This window comes from Cygnus atratus, chromosome 17 (assembly GCF_013377495.2).
Source record: "Cygnus atratus isolate AKBS03 ecotype Queensland, Australia chromosome 17, CAtr_DNAZoo_HiC_assembly, whole genome shotgun sequence".
NCBI classification, from domain to species: Eukaryota; Metazoa; Chordata; class Aves; order Anseriformes; family Anatidae; genus Cygnus; species Cygnus atratus.
In genome coordinates this window covers 4,780,244-4,801,166 of record NC_066378.1, presented here as the reverse complement: position 1 = coordinate 4,801,166, position 20,923 = coordinate 4,780,244, and the positions used below count along the sequence as shown (strand labels likewise).

The 20,923-nt window shown below is 42.1% G+C and overlaps 1 protein-coding gene across 1 annotated transcript; it reads right to left on the bottom strand.

Annotated features, from left to right (window-relative positions):
* Positions 1 to 4,042: 4,042 nt before the first annotated feature.
* On the bottom strand, positions 4,043 to 14,172 carry YWHAH (tyrosine 3-monooxygenase/tryptophan 5-monooxygenase activation protein eta). Its single transcript, XM_035556743.2, has 2 exons — positions 13,667 to 14,172; positions 4,043 to 5,483 (listed from the first exon to the last, which is right to left on the bottom strand). Exons 1-2 carry the CDS (start codon positions 13,751 to 13,753, stop codon positions 4,827 to 4,829), a joined length of 744 nt encoding a protein of 247 aa, XP_035412636.1. The 5' UTR covers positions 13,754 to 14,172; the 3' UTR covers positions 4,043 to 4,826.
* Positions 14,173 to 20,923: the final 6,751 nt, after the last annotated feature.

Sequence of the window (20,923 nt, the reverse complement as noted above, 5' to 3'; positions counted from 1 at the left end):
ATTCAACCCTCAAACTGTGTAAGGTAAAATTATCAAAAGACGATCAAAGATGAGAAAAAAAGAACAGCTCATTCTGTGTTTTTGTTGATCCCATTGCTACGTTATTGTTAATGGAAATATTTTTCTTAAATGTTATTGTGTTCTGTTTTTTCCTTCAAAAACAGTAATAGCAAGATAGTATTTTTTTTCATTTATACTTATCTAGCTAGTGGAAGATGGCTATTACAGTACTTATGATCTAGAAGGCTGCATATTCTAAATCAGCTTATAGTCTTGAACAGGACACATTTCTTTTTACTTGTGTTTGACACTTCATTACTGAAACAAGATACAGAGCTACATTACAAAAGAACTTCTACATGTTTTCCATAGCAATGTATGCTTTCATGGAAACCTCGTCTTGAATTTATCATAGTCTCACCTTAAGCATTTTCATCTCACCTGCTTTCAAAAACGTTTATGTCTGAAATAGATTTTCTGAAGGTATTTTACAATATTCCAGTACTTAAATCTTGCACTTTCACATGTAGAAGATACACCTCCTTAAATTCAAAGCTCTCTTGCCTTCTGCAATACTTCCAGGAATATTTTACTTTTATCTGTCATCTTCATACTCCTTATACACAAGCATAAAAATGAGTCTGAATAATTATACCTATAGATCATTTTCTTACAGACATGACAATAACCATAACCAATATGGAAGACCAGTTCATATAGGACCAGTCTGGGAAAGCAATTCTATCAACTAAGTACTTGATCGCTTTTGGGGCATGCAGGTAAAGGTAGCCAGAAGCCTGGCTTACTTGATTTCTGAAAGATTATGTGATTTCTGACACAAACTAAAAAATCTACCTTGGCCTGACCTCAGTGTTTAGAATACATCTTTGTTTATCTCATAATTTATTAAAACTCAGAAGCTAAACTGCCCTAAGTTCAGCTAAACTGAACTTCAAGTACTTTGGGCTTCTTCAGAACAAGTTCTAAACACCCTGTATTGATTATACATATAAATTAACCTCACAAACTGATTCAGATGCCACTGATTTCAATGAGCTTCTTCAATAAGCCTAAAAATGTATCCAACAAGTTGTTTTACTGAAGAGCATTCCTGCCATGGACTTCAGTTAATTTCTCTTGAGCAGCTGTTAAATTAGTTCAAATATATAGCATGGATAGGATCAAAAAACAAGAACACGTTAAGTTCTTGTTCTTTATCTTTTTTTTTTTTTTAAGTTTTTGTCTAAACTTTTATCTTTTTTCTCTGTCCTTAAACTCAAACAGATTTGCTGAAGAATTTCAGACCAGCCCCATGATGACAGAGAATATTTGATAATGTATATTGACATTAGTTTTCACCCTTCTGACTTTTGCTATTATTCTCAAGTCATTTTCATGTATGACTTAAAATACGACTGGTCATTTCATTTCCCTCCACCTGAAGTGTACTGCCATAAAGTCTTTTCTAGGTAATTGTATAGTAGCCTATTGCAGCTGCTGAAAGCAGCATATGGAGTAGGTCAGTAAGTACTCCTATGCTCCTTTGGAAATACATTTGGCTCTAAAATTCAGTCCTTTCCAGCTTAGGCATTTGGGTCACAAGTAGTGGTATTAAGGATGGCAAACAATAAACAAAAGTTATATACAATGGAAAAAGCAACACGAATCGCTTTCAAAACCATAGCTATTCCAAAGAAGTTGCTAGAAAAACATGATTACTTACCAGAGTAACTGTGGTTCTTTGATGCATGTTAACCATAATGATCTCAATCTCACTTTTTTTTCTTAAAGCTTCTTTTTGCTTAAAAAGTCAGTCTGCCGCAATGCTATAAATGCTATCGTATAATAAAGCCCTTATTACACACAGTGTAAGAAGTTTAGTTTCCTGTTGTAATGGCACATTTTGTTTTAATGTGGGATTCAAAAAGGAGGGTGGGAGGTGGTGATGGAGAACTCCGCAACAAATGCAACTATGTAAAATGTGAACGCATTGAAGCAGAACATTAGGACACAGACTGAATTTCTGCCCCTATAAAGAACATTCTATTGATGTTTGATTATCCTGTAGCTTTCAAGCTCATACAGAATCATATAAAACGCTGCTTTACCATCAGCAGCTATCAGGTTGCTAAAAATTCAAGGATACCCATATACCTTGCTCATACTACATAAATTAAGACCCTCCGAGTGACTTAATCTTTCAGCAAAGTTTGCCTGTGAAAGGCATGGCAAAGATCAAGCAAGCATTACTCCCATCCAGAACCAGCTATCTGGTAAGCAGGTAAGCATCTTATTATACCTGAAATAAGGCAGTGTAAAGAGATACAGACCCCGGGGATAGGGTGGCATGTTCTGATGTTTTTACTCCTTCCACTCCTGCTTCAGAGAGGAATGCTGTGAACTTCAGCTAAGCACTTTTGGTGAATACCTCTGGTGTCTACAGAGATGGGTGCAGCCTAGGGTTTGATTTTAGAGATTGAAACACAATAGACATGAGTTGGGGGTCACCTAAGACAAATAACCAATTGGAAAATATCTGAATCCCACGGCTCACTGAGGAATATTGCAATAATCAATATGCCCTAGTCATCTGTCTTGTTTTCATCCAGATCATTGCTATGATAAGGATTACAGAAAAGCATACAGTAATTCCATGGCCCAGAAAATTAAAATTGCTGAAATGGTAACAATATGGACTGTATCAGAGCATTTCTTGTTCTTACACTATAGAAAATGGGCCCACTGACTCAGCAAAAAACACTGACAGGAAAATGCCCTTTGTGACACTGGATCATTAACAGACAACTGCAGAACATGGGAGAAGTATCTGCTCTCCTACTGAAAAACTAACATATTGCTATACTGCTGGTGGCAGAAGCAGGTGAAAGAATTTTAACTCAGAAGACTTCCTAAAACTCGTGGTCATTAACTTATGCAGAGCAACCATGACTGTCAACACTTGGTTTATGAATTCTTAACAAAGACAGAAATGGTTTTTATGCCACAGAGCACTCAGTAATAAGACATTTAAGTTTAAAGAACTTCCTAAATAGATTACAGATTATTTGAAGATTTAGCTGAAGAATTCACCTTGCCCTTAGGGAAGCATCCACTGCTATAAAGCTAATATGCAGATCACATATTTAATGAAACCTGTACAACTTTTGTGTCTGTTACCCTGTGCACACTTACCCGAACACACCCAGTACTTTCACTCACCTGCCTTTAAGTTCATCACCCTCAACAGAACTTCGATCTCTCCCAAATATACTGAGATGGCAGCTTGAGTAATCATATGAGTCAGCATGCAGTCCAGCACAAACACATGCCACCCATTTGCAGGAAAACAACCTGCCAGCTGTTCCTCATTAGGAATTTTAACCTTCATGTTTCAGAGGAAGTTAATCTACAAACTTAAGATAATCTTCTGCTCACCAAATTCTCCTTTGCTAGGAGCACTTCGTAGTAAGTTACCTGCATTTGACAGTTCACTGACAAACTCTACACCATTTTGTGAGTTTTATCTCAGGACATTCAATAAGGAAATGCTCACTATTCCTAAGTATTTTTAAAAAAAAACAAAGTAAGTTTGAGGACTAGATTTAAGTTAGCTACAACAGAGAGGCATTCTTTAAAAATAAATACTGTATTGTTACTGGGACTTAAATGCGTAAAGGTGATTTTTGGTTAGTACTTCAGAAAAAAGGTTTAGTGTGGACAGAAGTAAATAATACAAGTCTCTGCACCTGTGTAACAATTACTATTGCTTACTACTTTTTAGCTCCTCAGTAGAATTGCATTACAACTGCTCTACCAAGCAAATTAACTAAAACATAGCTCTGGAAACTTCATTTTTAACACAGGTGAGCAGTATCATTTTAGTTTGCTGTGTTGTGTTTTTTCATTTTAGCATACCATTGTTTGTTCATTTGTTTTTAGCATATGAGGCAACTTCTCATTACACTTTTGATTAAACATGTTTTGACCCATCAATGATATGGTACGTAACTCAATCTTTACTCTGAACAAAAGACAGGACAGCTTATGTAGAGATAATAACCCCGAAGCAGCATTTTATTTTATTCATTTATTTCCAAAACATTTAATTTAGAAGTCCGGCATCTCAGTCATCCATCTTAACATGGGCTAATAATGACAGTGTTGTCAGAATACACAGACAACTAAACAGCCAGAATTTACAAAAAAATAAATTCATGATTCTTCAAAACAACTGCAAAAGGTTACAAGTATCAAAACTCTTAGGTAGATGCACTGCATTAAAAGAAACTGTGCACATAAGTTAGAGGCAAAAAAAAAACTGCTACTGAAACCTCACATTTCAAACAGTTTATTGTAAACTGATGAACAGGGCTGTCATTTCACATCAGCTTAACTGCTTTCATTGACTGGAAAAAAAATTGAGGTGGCTAATCGACTTTGCATGCACAAAATGTACTGCTTAACAGAACTGTCAGCTCATTTCAAATGGCAAAAAATTTAACTGGAATCTAATCATCCTCAACCGCTTTCCATTACTCTTCCCCTTATGTTCTAATCAACAGGCAAACTAAAAATGCCTCATTTAATACGCATCTTTCTGCACTGTTTAAGTGCACCTAAGATAAATAGGGCCAATAAACCAATCGATCCATCAATGTCCACGAAGACTCATCTGAAACTGCTTCTTGATAAAGTGGACAGCAGATCTGAACAGCTGTACAATACAGATATGCTTAGCACTAGATATTTAGTGTGACTGTGGCAAGGTAATATTGGTGATGACGGGGATTGTGAAGTGGATGAAAGACAGATCAGAGGAAAGCTTTTTAATTATTGCCCTCTCCTGCTTCTTCATCTTGCTGGTCACTCGTCCACAGAGTGAGGTTATCTCGAAGTAACTGCATGATGAGAGTGGAGTCCTTGTAGGAATCCTCATTTAGCGTGTCCAGCTCTGCTATGGCATCATCAAAGGCTTGTTTGGCTAAAAGGCAGGCTTGCTCAGGGGCATTCTGGATTTCATAGTAGAACACCGAGAAATTGAGTGCCAGCCCAAGCCTAATTGGGTGAGTGGGCTGCATGTGCTCTTTGCTGATTTCAAAGGCCTCTTTATAGGCAGCTTCTGAGGCTTCCACGACACTGTTCTTCTTCTCTCCAGCAGCAACTTCTGCCAAGTAGCGGTAATAATCTCCTTTCATTTTCAGATAAAAGACCTTGCTCTCATACTGGAAGTCATTGCAGTTCTTGATCAAGTACTTATCGAGGAGAGCCAAAACATCATTGCAGACCGTCTCAAGCTCCTTTTCTATCTTCTCCCTATAGGCTTTGACCTTCTCCAGCTTCTTCTCATTTCCATCCGCCATAGTCTTCTGCTCTATGCTGCTGATCACACGCCAGGAAGATCGTCTAGCTCCAACTACATTCTTGTAGGCTACAGACAGCAGGTTTCTGTCCTCATTTGAGAGAGGCTCATTCAGCTCAGTTACCTGAAAATACAGACAAAGATCAAATTTAAAGGGTTTGTCTAAAGAGCATGGAAGCTTGCATCATGTAGTACGAGACTCAAAATTCCTTCTAGACAGGAGACAGTTTGTAACTTTGAAAATTTAAAACTGGTTTTGCAGTCAAGATGTAACGAATACCCCCAACAGTTCTGCTGTAATAGAACTGGTATTTAAAACCCATTACAAAGCATATTCACTGAATGAGAGTGAGTCAGACTGGTGTATAACAGAGAAGCATTTGCAGGAGGGCTCGGTTCTCAGTAAGTCTTTGCTATAATTATGCAGACTACATTATTTAACAATGAATTTAAATGTACCTAGAATACCAGTTTTACGAATCTGGAACACAGCACAGACACTGGAAACTGATGCAGTTCTTGCATTTCTTTTCCCCTGCTGGTTGCTTTCATTCTACAGCAGAGATGGAAGCGCTGAAGTCATTATGATTAAGCTCTGCATAGTACAAATGGAATTAGTGTTTCATACTATCTTTCACTCAGTGAGCAATTATATAATGTAATGCAAAAGTTATCTGGATTTCTGTAGACTGATGGGTGCTGACAAATTTCTGGGATAGACATGGAAGAAATTTAATACTGCATTTAGGCCTTTTTCACTCTGATGATTAGGGAAAAATGCCTTTCAAACTTAGTCACTTCAAGTTGTTCAATTTTTGCACATTTAGAAACATGAAATTAAACTGAGGAATTAGATTGAAAAACACAGCTCCACTACTTTAAGAATACTGCATTAGCTGCATTGAAAGAAGTCACTAGAATTCTAAGGATACGTACTTCCATGTGAAAGTAAGCTCGACGCTGATCACACTGCTAAAATCATTAACTACTTTCAAAAAATGTGCATATTTACACATGACACATCAGAACATCTGCAAATACTTGTACACTGCAAACAACTGTCACAAATATTTACACTATTTTGAGACCTTTGGTGTAACCAGTGTACCATCCAGTGAACACATCTTTCCTAGTCTAAAGAAATAGTTTATATTATTTATACACCTTCTAGTGGAAGGTATCCCTGCCCATTGCAGGGGGGGTAGAATTAGATGATCTTTAAGGTCCCTTCAAACCCAAACCACTCTATGTTTCTATGATTCTATGAATTATCTGTTTCCGTAAGAGAGCTTACTTTTAAATTTAGTTGTCTCCAAAATGCCTCTTCCCAACAGCTCAAGGGGCCTGAATTCCCACAAGACACTGCTCTGCCTGGCCTAATATAATGACAGATCGTCTACAAAGGGTAAAATGCACAGGAATCAACTCTAATGTAGTTGTCACAAGCTTCTTCATAGCTTCCACTCAACATTCCCCTAGGCACAATCTCCACTATGATCCACCTGTATTACCTTCTCTAGTAAAGATATCAACTCCTCCTAGATGTCAAGGCTCAACTAAGAGATTTTTATTCCCTACAGTCTATTAGAACAGCATTTCCTTTTACAGAAGTAGAATAAAAACCACCACAGATTATCACTTGATTCTTGGTCCTTGATCACTTGGTCTTTCCTGCACTACTGGAGAGCTTCACTTGAAAGGTCTGCAAGTTCTCTGATAATGGCTAATTTAAAGGAATCAATGATGCTTTGTTAAAACTTCAAACACCTTTTAACAATTAAACTTTTTTCCCCACCTGTCTTCATTTACATATCAAGCATTTTTTCTAGTACTTTTTAAGTACTGTAAAGATAACATACTATGTTACCCATATGTTGAGTATGAAAAACTATACAAGACAAAAATAACTATGGATGCACAAAACTAACTTGAGTCTTGGTGGTGCAATAGTAAGAGATGTGCCACCTCTTGCCCTTTTAACCCAGACTCCATGTGATGGAAATGAAATCTGAAAGACTTCAACCACAGCTACCCTAATTCTTTATCTGATGCATCAGCATCACAATTTTTCACCTCATCCTCCATTTATCACCTGTTTCTTACCCTCAGCTAGGTGCTACTACCTTCATATTCAATCCCTTTCCCTCTGCTTCAGATTAGGGACCCTCCTAAAGGCTAGTGTTTATCTACTAACTCAGTTATCTGAGATATACAGTCACCCTAACCCTTATTTATTTCTTATACCTCCTTAAGGGGATCTTTTAACCCTTTAAAAATAGTTATCTTCTGTGTAGTCAAGACACCAAAATGGTATTTTACAGTTTCTAACAAATACCCTGTGAGCCACTGAAAAAAATGGATTACTAAAATCTGAATTTTTACTATTCCATTCAGCTGGTGTATTTACTTAGGGGGATGTAAGTTGTCAATTTTCAAAATTTCATCTCATTTGTCACAAGAGACACAATACAATCTTACAGCAGTACCACTAGCCTTGAAAGAGTATTCCAGATTTTTCTAGTCCACTCTCTCTCTGCAGGTGTTACTCATTTTCAAATGCAGAAAATGCATCACAACACCCACCCTGAAAATGCCAATTCATAAAGCCCACTTGCACAGGAGATGCAACATTTGCAAATAACCTACACCTTAAAGCCCTCCCAGCTTCCCTTCCTTAACCACTACTCAAGTTCAATGCAGGTGTTGATAAACAGCGTATTTGCAGAAATTTCTTATGTTCAAACTCTTAAATTGCACATTAATGGAGGGAGAAACTTGTGAAGTCTAGCATAATGTTTGGTAATCTTGGTTGGTTTTTATTCAACCTTCAGTATTAGAAGTGGGTCTACAGTCATTTTAACTTTCAGAAACTGCATACATGTTAATTTTCAACTGGCCAGCTGAGGTTTAGCTTGCACTAAGAAAGGTTGCTAAAACTCTCTGTAAGCACCCAACTAACAAAACTTAACCTGACATAGCAAGATTAAGAAATAGCAGGGAATACTCAAGATACATTCATGTAAAACAGTTACAAACAAGAAATAAACCATCCCTCACGACTAACTACAAAGCAGTTGTTCATATGTAGAAAAAATGCTAACTACTTAGAATATGAAAGTATCTAAGAGAAAAGATTCTTAATAGACTTTTAATAATTTAAGAGACTATTTCAGATTACCCCTCGACTGTAGGGTTTAATATTCAAGATGGCCATAAACTCACCTTGAAAACATTCCTTAAATAAAAAAGGAAAAAATAACAGAAGCTGATTCAACATGCTTAGGAGATGCTTAATAGCTTTAATATGTATCAAAAGTTACTCAGGGGTCTTGGAGAATCAGCAAAAAACATCAGTTCAAGCCTATGTCTAAACAATTGTGGTTTTTTTGGTAATAAGTACTGTCTTTTTAGAATACATAAAACTAGGGAGAAAAAACGCTAGAAGATTCTGGTCTTCCAACAAAGACTTTCAAAAATGTTTTCTAAACAATTAGTAACAAATTAAGAAACTGACTTAACTAAAGTTTTGGAGAACAGAGCAGAAACTTTCAACAACTACACATCCCGTTGTCAAATATATTGCCTTCCCAAATGCAAGCCAACAGTCAGATGGCAAAGCATCAGTCTTCCACAACAAAACTACTCAACCCTAGCACAAAATACAATTAGCTTCAAAAAAGTCAATACACTGAGGATCACCACTCAAAGTTAACTGAGAAAGGTTTGAAAGCAGATTACTCTTCCTTTGTTTCTTCAGAATTTCCACACTTCCAGTTAGAAATAAAAATGGACATTCATATTTAATCTGCTTTAAAAGTTTTTGAAGTGAGGTTTTAGCACTTTATCAAAGGAATTAAATACTGTAATACAAAAATGAAGCTTTTAAACAGACAATACTTCTCATTTGTGAGCATCAGCCACAGCTGTAACAGATGCAACATAACATAATCAGAAGACTACACAGAGCACTGCCACAAGTCTCGAAGCACAAAGCAAATTAATTTCTCAGGTAAGGTACAGTTCAGATATCAATACCATACCATTTCTGAGCAGATCGTGTTAACAATCTAAAAACTGATAACCATTTCCAAAGTGAACAGCACCTAACATAGAGTGCAGGAACGTGGCATAACAGATGAGTAGCTGCTCACTAGTGATTCTTCCCGGGGCAGAAGTTGCCAATGCTCGGAGTGAAACTCATTCCTTTCCAGTGTCACCTTTCAACATGCCTCAGGATGTCAGTGTCATTTCCACCTCACCTCCCTCATTTTTATTTCATTAGTCCTGAGCCATTTCCATCTCATGCCAAAGGTGATTTCTGAAAGAGAAATGGCAAACTATTCCCTATCCTAGTTGAAAATGTTGGTATTCTACATCTATTTAAAAAACACATCTGCCTTCCTCATATAGTGGTTATATTATAAGAAACTAATCTCAAAGAAAATTATTTGACCTTTAGGGATCTATCAACTGTTCTATCAATTTCAGATACATTATGAAATTAAATAAAACCAGACATTTTTGCCTTTACATGTTGGAATGTAAAGAAAAGCTTAGAATGGTGAAGGATTTTTTTTTCCTGTCCTCCATTGTACCTATAACCTTTCCTTAATAGAAAAGATCTTTGGCTCCAGCAATGTAGTTTTACTTTTTAGACCTAGGCTTTCTGTAATGGTTGTTAGAAAAAACAATAGCACTTAATAGAAAAACCTATGTGTAGCATGACTTCTAAGTAGTAACAACTTAGGTGTTGCCCCATACTTTTCTTACACAAGCACACCTTTCACACCTAAGTTTAAACCAGAACAATTTCTCGCATCGCATAGCTTCAGTGTTTTATACCAAGCACTGGAGGCTCTATAGCTACATTTACTGTATAAAACCACAGTAAGGAAGTCATCTCAAAGCAAGGGAGGATATTGTTTATATTAAAGGCATCTCACTCATCCTACACACTTATTTCATCAACCCAAAACCAGACACTAATATGAAGAAGCTGGTGATACAGTATTAAAAATTTGGAACACCTCAAACTTAAGTCCCTTCACACACATAGATAAAGCCTACAAAGTAAACTAGAACCTCATGCAACTAGGCTTTAAAAGCTCTAGATTATACATAGACTCAATACTTCTCAGAGTGAAATAAATTTGTTTCATATGACTGATTTTAAAATTACTTATCTCACCTGAGATCCATCTCCATTTTCAATTGAAGTATAAATGTCTACACCTGCTACATACCTATACTAGAAAAGCAGTATAGATTAATGAACCTTCCAAGCACTACATATGGGAATTAATACTGACTGAAATATTAAGAGTTAATAGAGCATAACTGTTCAACTATTTAGTATTTACAATCAACATTTCAACTCCATTTCTGGAATGATCTAAACCCATAAGGATTCAATGCAGTATTCTCAGTGTCTTAAAGCCTTTGTTCCTACAAGCAAAAACCTTTAATACTCTATGCCAAAAGCTTGTTTTTTTCCTATTATGTTTGGAAGCAAATTTTTACCTACCATGCAGGGTTATTTCAAATAGTTGGAATCCTAAAGCAGTATTTAATGCAATGGGACTGCCACTGCCCTTGGACGAATGCCATTTCGCAGCAGCACATTTACACATGCATGTATTTGCTATTAAAACAATTCTGGCTGAAAAAAAGAGTTAATTAAACCCATTACTTTGTAACAGCTATTTAAGTGAACACTTCACTCTCTACACATTATAAGTACTGGAACCCTTCTAAGGAAAAGAAAATTCAATAGCAATGAAAAATGTATTATTGAGCAGTGATTTCCTTACTTAAGCTACAACTGCCTGCTACATCATCTACCTTTTCTACAGAATAGTGAACTGATAGGACTGAAGAATAAGTGTTTCTCCAGCTTTATAGCAACAGCTGAAATGACAGTTTTGTCATACTTCTTCAGTGGCAGTCTCAAAGACAGCGCATATATGCTTTTGTTAAAATAGTTTTTGTCACTTTATGTTTTAGGAGCAACTATAAGGCTGCTGGCTATATTGTGGACTGTAGAAGTGTGGTGATAAGTACCTGGAACCGAAACTAACCACTTTCATTTCTGTTATACTGGAAACACGTTATTTTCATCCAGGACCTTAAAAAAAATCATGTGTTATATGCAGAGATTTTTTAAATCAAATCAAAATATATTGAACTAAGAATAGATATCCAACTTAGAACACTAATTTCCTGTTGAAAGAAGCTTAACATCCAGCATCACTGGATTGCAAGATTATTTGAATATTCCTCTATTTAGAGAAAAAGTTCTCCAAATACTTATTTACAGTCATTAAAATTGAAGGAAACATTAGCTGTGTGGGAACAGAACCCATATCATATTTGTTTCATAGGTGCTTAAGCTCACGCCTATAAAATCTGCTCAATCTTAAAAGAGCATTCTGGAAACTACCATCTTAAGAGTTAACACCTGTGAAAGCCAAGCAACCAATTGATGCTACATTATTGGCACACCACATTACATGAACAGCTTCATAGGAGGAACTCACCTTTCTAATGCAGCTTTGCTTTTTGTATTTAAGTGTCTATAATGTAATGTACCATAAATGCTTAAGGCTCAGCTCACCTACAAAGCACTAACAAGTTCCCAATTACGGAAGCTCATCATTATACAATTTCTTAAAGAGCAAAAGCAGCATTACAGAAGAGAATACTATGACACAAAATGAATGAAAACCGAACAGCAGTTAAGTCAGTTTAAGAAGACAACTAGACATACACGCTAGTTATTTTTATTTATGCATTTCTGGAAGCGTGGCAAACATTCTTTTTGCTTCACGTGTTCAGAGAGCCATACATACACTATAGTTCAGCAATACTTGGAAAAATGAAAAGCCACTGTCTACACCTAGAAATTGTGTCTTGTAGACCAGCAGCGTATTTTAATGACTTTTTAGTTGCATCCTTTAGAAATAGCAATGAAAAACGTTCTTGAGATGAATGAAGCTGTTACAACATTACACATATCAGAAATTCTAGTAGTAGCATTAAATACCATTCATTTTAACGTCTAGTACATCTAATACTGAGATACTCAAGGTTTATTACTGCTTCAGATCTAGATCGGTCCTAATATTTATTATGCCACTGTAGGGGAAAGTTACTTGAACATTAAAAAAAAATAAAATACAAGAGCAACAAAATAGATGTCTCTTTCCTGCCCTCATTTAAGGAATGTGACATACATCCCAGTCCCTGAAAAAGAATATTTTTGTCACAAGAATCAATTCATTTAATGTGAACTCGATTTGAAGCTGCTCTTTCAAACCAAAACCCTCTGATGTCTTTAAACAGCACTACTCTCAAGGGAAATCTGAATCCTCTTGGGGCCTTCTAGTGTTCACAAAAAAGAGATTAACAAGACTAAACCTGTTATAAACAGACACAGCAAAGATAATACAAAACATTTACCAGCATTAACATTACCTGTAACATTCAGATTTATGTTTTATGTTTTTTTTTTTTCCAAAAAAGAAGGAACTAGACATAATAAGTTTGTTCATTCTCCGATTTTATTGGGTGCTGGTACAGACAGGTCAGTACAAGTAATTTTCATTGCTTGGTTTTGAAAGGAACTGAGTTGCAACTGCAGCTTACTGTTTAAACACGTGTCAGTATTCAACTGTGTAAGGAATGCACTGAGAACGTTACCCTACAAATGAGAGGCAAGAAGGCAACGTTAAAGCTTATGAAACCGTGCCCCGAACAGCCTTTATACCCGGATGCAGCCACTACACCATCTCCGAATTGGAGCACTCACGTTTGCGGCCGAGGCCTGTGTTTCATGCCTTTTATCGCCGAAGCGTCTAGAAAAGGAAGGGGCTCCCCTTGCCGGGCGCGGCTCTCCCTGGCACCCCCGCCCAGCGCCCCCAACCGCTGGCGTGGCCTGGACTGCCCTGGAAGGGGAGGCGCACCCCAAGGTCAGACTCGTCTCCCCCTACCCTGGTCCCCACAAGCCGGGGGTGTGGGGTGGGGTGGGGGGGGCGGCAAGGGGGTCCCCATGTGGGGCAGCGCCCCCGAGGCCTCGCCCTGTGCTCCCACGGCTCGGCGGGAGAACTGCAGAAGAAGGCAGGGGCACGGCCCCACCCCTGGGGCTGGAACCGCAAGGGGGGGGCCGTGAGGGAGCGGAGGAAATGAGGGAGGAAGAAAATGGCAGAGGCGGCCCCAGGTGCCGCCCGGGCCCCGACCCCGCCTCGGGGCAGCCCGGCCTCCCTTCCGCACCCTCCCCGCGCACCGCCGGCCCGCCCCAGCCCCACTCACCGACTTCATGGCCGAAGCCATATCGTCGTAGCGCTCCGCCTGCTCGGCCAGGCGGGCTCGCTGCAGCAGCTGCTCTCGGTCCCCCATGGCCGCTTCCGTGGTGGCTGCCGGGCTGGGCACTCTGCACCCCTCAGAAGGAGAGAGACGAGGGGGGGGGGGGGAAGCTGCGAGCCGCGCCTCGAAACGCGCTCCTGGGGGCGAGCGGGGGCGAGAGCGCGGAGGGGACCGAAGCGGAGCCGCCGCCTCACGCCTAGCCGCCCGCTCTCTCTGTCCCTCTCTCAGCGACCGTTGGGCTTCGCCTCAGCCGCGGCGGGTCGGCGCCTCGCGCTCGCCGCGTCCCCTCACAGGCAGCGGCGTGTGAGCAGCCCCGCTCCGCCCGCCTCGGCGCCTCGCGCTGCCGCTGCTGCTGCCGCCGCCTGCGCCTGCGCGCTGGGAAGGCAACGAGGGGGCGGAGCCGAGGGGGACTGCAAGGGGAGGGGAGGGGGGCGCCGGCTCCCCCGCGTTCTATTTCTAGGTGACGTCACTTGCTATAAATAGCTACCCCGGGGCGCCGGCTAGGGAGGGGCGCTGGGGAGGAGGGCGCATGCGCGCTGCGAGTGCTGCATTTTACTGCTGCAAAGGTGGAGGTGGGCGCTGGGCGCGGGCACTGCGGCGCCGGCGCGGGGTTGCCACCCGCAGCGCGCGCGCGCCGCGGTGGGGGGGCAGGAGCAGGAGCGAGCGCGCGCCCAGCCCAGCCCAGCGGCGGGAAGGCGGCGGCGCGCGCCGTGAGCGCGCGAGGGCTGGCTGCAGGGAGCGGGCGCGTCCCGCCCTGCTGCTGCGCCGCGGGGCCGGGTGCGGGGTTTTAGCGTGTGTTTGGCCGGTGCCCGCCCCGCTCGGGCCGTGGGCTGCATCGGGCGAGCTGCAGCACTGGCCCTGCCGGGACCCTGCCGGCCGCCCCCGCCGCACAGAGCCCCTGGGCTGCAGCACCCACGCCCGTTTGGGCTCGCTGCTGTCAGCCCCACGGGTGCAGGGGCAGGGGACCGAGCCTGGTCCCGCTACCGCCACTGCCGCTCTCCGCTTAGCCTCGGTGCTAATGCAGCGGAGTAGCGCCAGGGGCAGCCCCAACTCTGCCCGTGCTTTGGGCAGCTTGAGCCAGTCGAGTGTCACTGTCATTTAAGATAAATGCTGCAGTTGGGTTTTAAAAGGGACCGGAGGAATGTTTCAAAGAAAGCCTGTTGCTAATTTTTAAGGAGATTGATAAATATTGATAAAAACAAGTGTTAGCTATATGTAGTAAAGTATGAAGATGAAAGGCACATGTAAGGGATTATAAGCCGATTGCCAGAACAAGGAAACAGCTCCTGCAGTACTATGAAGTACACGGTGGTACATACACAGATGCAAGCTGAATGGTGCCTTTTTCCTAACTTAATTTTATTCTTACTTTTTCTAAGAGAAGGCAGAGACATATAAAACCTTAACTGAATGGATCCCACATATCAACCCAATTCATTATCAGAATGGATGCAACACTTTTAATTTGAATGCAAAACATTGAAAAGACCTTTATACTTTGGTAAATTATCTAAAGAAAGCAGGAGCAGGTTCTTGAAAAGGAATGATTCAAAGTTAAAATACAGATTTTAACACAAAACATGCAAGAATAGTAAGAGATGGGCCAATCTAAAATCCCCTGTTCAGTTCTCCAATTTGGAAACTCTGCAGTTCAGAGTAACTCCTCAGCAGAGATTACTCAGCCCACAAAGTGTTCCAACAGCTCTGAAAATTTGTAGGGTCTACGAAATCGAGTCTGGTGCAGCAGTTTCAGATTCCCAAGGGAAACATCACAAGTATTTTTAAAACCAGTTATTCACCCACTGAACCAAAGAATGTGCATTAATCCACGAAACATATGTGAATATATCCACACATGCACAAGAACATTTTTTTTTTTTTGAAGTGAAGCATCTGTATAATGGCTATTTCTGAGCCTAAAGCATCTCAAAACCTCTTAATATTGAATCCACAAGGTGATTTGTAACATCATTGCTGTAAAATCAGATACATGTCTAAATCCAACACTTGCAAGGAAACCTGCTAAAATAAGGCAACCTTGTACGTAGCATCCCTAGAGCCTGACCTTAACCTAAAGAAAGTGACGAGATTGCATTTCAGACATACAAGGTCTGGGGGAGAGTACCTATATTCTCCTGTGTGGACAGCGTCTAGTGTTCTGATCTTCAGCTGCAGCCGTGGCTCCCAGGATCTACAAAGGTACAAATGCAAACAAATTAGAGCTCAGGCAAAGAGCTTTAATTCTGCTATTTTATTTCTGCTGCGGTATTTGTAAACTGGGTTACAAAAAATAAATAGAAATTGAAATGTCAGCAGTCCTTTTACTGGAGTGCTGAATGTAGCGCCAAACACTGCCCAGCTCTGTCTCCCCTGCTAAGCTCAGATGCCAGCCATCAGGCATGGTGTTGCAGAGCCCCGCGATCCCAGCTGAGCTCAGGAATACTGCTCCCACGAGGCAGGATTTAGAGCTGTTGGCACGGTGACCACACCCTGCAACAATTTGTAGATGGAGAAACTTATGGCACTGCAAATTGCACCATGACCTAAGGCAGTGGCTCCGCTCCACAGGCATATCTGATTATTGGGCAGCACCGACGTTCCGCAAATAGCTCCCTGCTGAAATGCCGTTCCAGTTCACTGCGCGGCTCCGCGCAGGGGCACCAGGGACAGCAAAGCAGTCTCAGAGGGAGTCTCCCAGGACTGATGCTTAGCTGAGGGGACTGAGCTACAGGGCACACTGATGAAAAGGAAACGTGATAGGGGAACAACCAGACAGCGTACCAGAGCCTTCCTGGCCCTACACCGCTGCCCAAAGCCTCCCCCTTCGATTGCTCAGTAGCAGGGGGGAGCACACGCCTTTTGAATGCACTCTTCCCGAGACACACGGAACTAAAGCAGTGGTACTGTGACATCCCTGCCACTAACATCCACCTCGTTCCTGCAGCAAGTCATCTCCCCTCTCTTCTTCTGCAGCATGGGAATGTTTTATTTAGGGAACTGCTAAATGATACAGCCTTGGGGACAAGACACTGAAAAACTGAGAGAGCAGAGGCAACTCCACTGAAGTGGGAGTTTAACCGGCTTCCCCAGCACAGTAAAAGCAGTAGAGATGGGGACGGTAGACAAAGATGGAGAATATGTGGGCATCTGATCTTGGAAATGGTGGGACTGGCACTTACATGGGGGCACGATGTTCAAATAGTGCTGTAAGGACAGATTGTTTCACAGGCTCAGGACTATCCATATTTTTCATTGTTAGAAGCCTGGCAGCACATCCCCGCAATGAAGTGAGATAAGTGCACATCAGGGAGGGAAGGTGTTGTAACCAATGACAAGATCAGAGCAAAAGATAGGAGTGGGTGTAGCTGAAGTGTGATGATTCTTTCCCAAACCACAAGAGACTATAATTTCGATGATATATTTCTGGCCAAACCATACACCACAGTTTAACAAGCAACAGAACCCTCTAGGCTGTCACAGTGTGTGTAAAAAATATTCTACTACTTGTCATATTTCAATTTCATATTAATCTTCAATCATTCTCACAGAACCTACCTCATAACTCAAAGGTAAAAGCTAGAATGAAGAGAGAAAGATTACACCACCTTAGTGCTGCTCAGAAGCAATGGGGTTCACGTTGTGAATTGTGATATATTGTGCATCTATTCACCAACAGGAGAACCCTAAAACAAAAGAGCAACAATTTGTACAAAAGCTCTGAAACTCTCATGCCCTCAAGGGAGAGGTTAACCCAAACCTATTTTTTGGTAGTGTCTTTAATATCAGTCAGCATTCATACTCAGTAGCCTTTTGCATGTTCAAAACCCTGTGCAGACATGAGTTGATAAATCCTCAGAACTCTCTGGCAAAATGTTCTATTTCCAAGCATTTGCTCATTTCGGAGTCCAGTGAAGAATGAGCACTATGTCTGAATAAAAGATTATGGCAGTGTTTTTACTTGCCAGAATGATTCAGGGATATGCACAGGAGGCTGAAGCATGCTCAGTTGTGGGGGTTTCTGTAAGTGGCAAGAACACAGGAGCTAACTGAAAGCAGCTTTAACTCTTCATGAGCTGCTTCAGACTACAGTTTTTGCCAGTCCTATGCAGATACAAGAATGTATTTTTGTCCTTTACGTAAAGGGAAGTAAGCAGAATTTACAAGCATAAACAGGGAAACATGAAAAAGCCTGCTTATCAGAAGCCTTCACCACAGCACCATACTGAAAAAAGGCCCTACACTTGAAAGATGAAAGGCACCTATACTAAATAAATGCTGAAAGTCAAAAATAAATAAATAAATAAAAATCCTGCTAAATCCCTGGGCTTTTCAGAGGTGCTGATCATTTGCAACCTAGAGATAAGATCAGAATTCAGATGCCCATCACTTTTGGAACCACCCCCAAGACACCTCATCATACACAATTCAGATTCAGCATCAGCAAACACATTTCAAAAATAAGCCCAGATCTTTCTCAACAGATGAATTTTTACTCTTCTTCAAACTTTACCAAAGTGGATTATCTTGACATAAAAATGGATTAAATCCTACTGAAAATGATTGATCTGAAACAATGACCTTTCACTGCAGAACATAACATGAAAGACTTTGGGGATAAGACTAATGGAGTGCAGAGATAAAACATAATGCCTTTGCCAACATTTGCAAAAGTGGCCTCTTACTCTAGGTGCCCTACTTGAGCCTCTGCATAAGTGCTCACTTCCTCTGAAAACAAGGCCCTAAGCAAGTTGAGCCAGGCGTCCAGAAGAGACTTCCTGAAATTACTAGCCTTGAAGTTCGCTCTCCTGACATTTGTGGGCCTCGGATGAGCCCATTCAGTAACCCCGAGAGCAGGCAGGGGCTGTCAAGGGGGATGAGAGCGGGGAAATCTACTGCTCATGTCATTAATCCTCATTAGTGCTGTAGTGGATTAGTTCAGAGAAGTCATTCACAGGCAGCTGCCACGCAGGTCCTTTGTGCTGCCACTTCTATACCACATTTGTAGCTCAGAACTGCTGACAGGCATCAGCTCAGTCTGACCTCACCAGGCTTTGGGCCCATCCGCCAAAGTGCCAAGAGGAAAGCTGCCCGCTGGGACGGTGTCCTCACCTCTGAGGCAGCTGATTAACAGAACTTCTGAAAATGCTCCCAGATCTCCATCCCCTTTCTGTGACCAATTAGCACATGCGAGCACTGTTCTTTGGGCCCTTTTATGAATTTTGAAATTAAAAATATCTTTGTTATTTCTATCTAGGGCAAGCTCCTTTCTTTGCTAGGGCATGCCATGTTGAGGAGGAGGAGGACTGACAACAGCAGGTACAGCACACTCAGTTCAGGGAAGGTCAGTCACATGCTCAGAGTACTTCTAATTACAGCTCCACAGAAAAACAACATAAACACATCCAGAGCTTGCTACATATGGCAGAATAGGCAATCCGGATCATGATGGGGATGCAGATCACAACTAGGAAATAAGAACAAGGTAACACGCAAACCGAACAATTCAAATGATGGCACGGTGTAAATACAATGTGAAGAACCCCACTGTCCCTCAAAGGACCAACTCCACCTAGCCCCACAGGCAGAGGAGGCCAGATGCTAAGTGGCACCAGTACTCAGCAGAGATTCCTTTGCCACATGGCTATACATCCAGCCTGTGCTTGCTGACAGGTGAGGAAGCAGCAGCCTACCTCTGAACTCTGCTCAGCTGCCTGTAACTCTGGTTGGTCAGATTCTGTGAGATCACCTGCAGGTACAGCTGGCAAATTCTCATCCAAATGCAACTAACTCCTCAAGTGTTCTGTGCCGATTCTGTACCCAGGTGGTATGTGGCAAAGATGCTGGTGGGCTAGAATACACTGTACTTCATCCACGTGGCTTTACATCTCTTAAAGAAATGCTTTTAATTTGCTGGATTTCACTTATCAAACTTTGATTCATCTAATATAAGTTTACAAAGAAATAATAAGTTATTTCATCTGGGAAATGACCTAGAAAATTCAGTTGTCCTCCAGAGAGCAACTGTGCCAAATCTGGAAATGAAACTCATTAAATGAAGTATGAGAAAAAGCTGTTATTCTGCTTCAGCTGCAAAGCCTGGCTCAGAGTTAAGTTTGGTGAGGACACTTGTTCTAGCACTCCTTAGGAATGGTGCTGGAGTGACACCTCTTTAAAATTAAACAGTCAAAACACCTGTATTCTTGAACTATTTAAAAACTTAAAAGGCCTAAGGACAGTGGTATTGTTAAGGCAGTAGAACAAAGGTCAGTTATCTCCAAACCCAAAATACCTGCATTCCCTAGCATGGGCCGTTTCTTTAGAAAACAAATTATTAAATTGAGACAGGCGTCTAAAGTTTCTGTACAGGTGGAGAAATATTCATCTAATCTGCATCATCTTCCTGACAGACAACAGCACTACGCATTTGAAAGCAACTGAAAATACGTCTCCTTGTAAGAGAGCATCGCTCCTGTACTTGAATATATCAATCTTCAACAGCAGGGAAGCGTAAAACACAGGCTTTCATCCGCATGTATTCTAATATACGATTGACTAGCTCAGTCATAATAACGGCAGTGACATGCCCTGTCATTAGCGGGGAGAAACAAAGTACCTTATGCAGCACCTCACACAAAAGTCTGTCAGGATGCCGTGTGAGGGCTGCTCACAGGGGCTCCCTCAGCACGCCAGCCGCCTCGCTGCTTGGCGCACGGCCGCGCCATAACTCTTTCTGCCACAGGCAAGCAGAGAAGCCGCAGCTCTCGCCCACCACAGCGCCAAGCCCTAGGGGACGGATTTTACTTGGCGTGGCTGGGATGCCGCCAGCACCTCCGGCCTGCCCTGACCAGCCTCGGCCCCAGCCCCGGCCCCGCCGTCCCCTCAGCCGGGGCGGCCCCGCTCGCTGCCCAACCCCTCCCGCCCCGCCCCTGCCGCCAACGGTCGCCGCGCGCCCTCTGAGGCGCCGCGCGCCCGCTCCGCTGTTGCTATGGCTCGGCGGGAGGCGGCAGCCAATCAGGAGGCGGGGAGATAAATTTGTCGCTGTTGCTACGGCCGCGGCCGGCAGGGGGGCCAATGGGGAGGAAGCGGGAAGCCGGCCCGCGGCCGCCATGGCGGCGGGAGCAGCGCGGCGGGCTGAGGGCTCCTCAGCGAGACCCGGCTTGACGCAAGCGGCCGGGGAGCGGCGGCGGCGGAGCCGGGAGGCCC

What these genes read in the sequence shown, in the direction of transcription:
- YWHAH (XM_035556743.2), bottom strand. Translation starts at nt 13,753, where the DNA reads ATGGGGGACCGAGAGCAGCTGCTGCAGCGAGCCCGCCTGGCCGAGCAG. An exon ending in TGGCTTCGGCCATGAAGTCG is followed by an intron (nt 5,484 to 13,666) that starts GTGAGTGGGGCT and finishes CTGTATTTTCAG; the next exon opens with GTAACTGAGCTGAATGAGCC.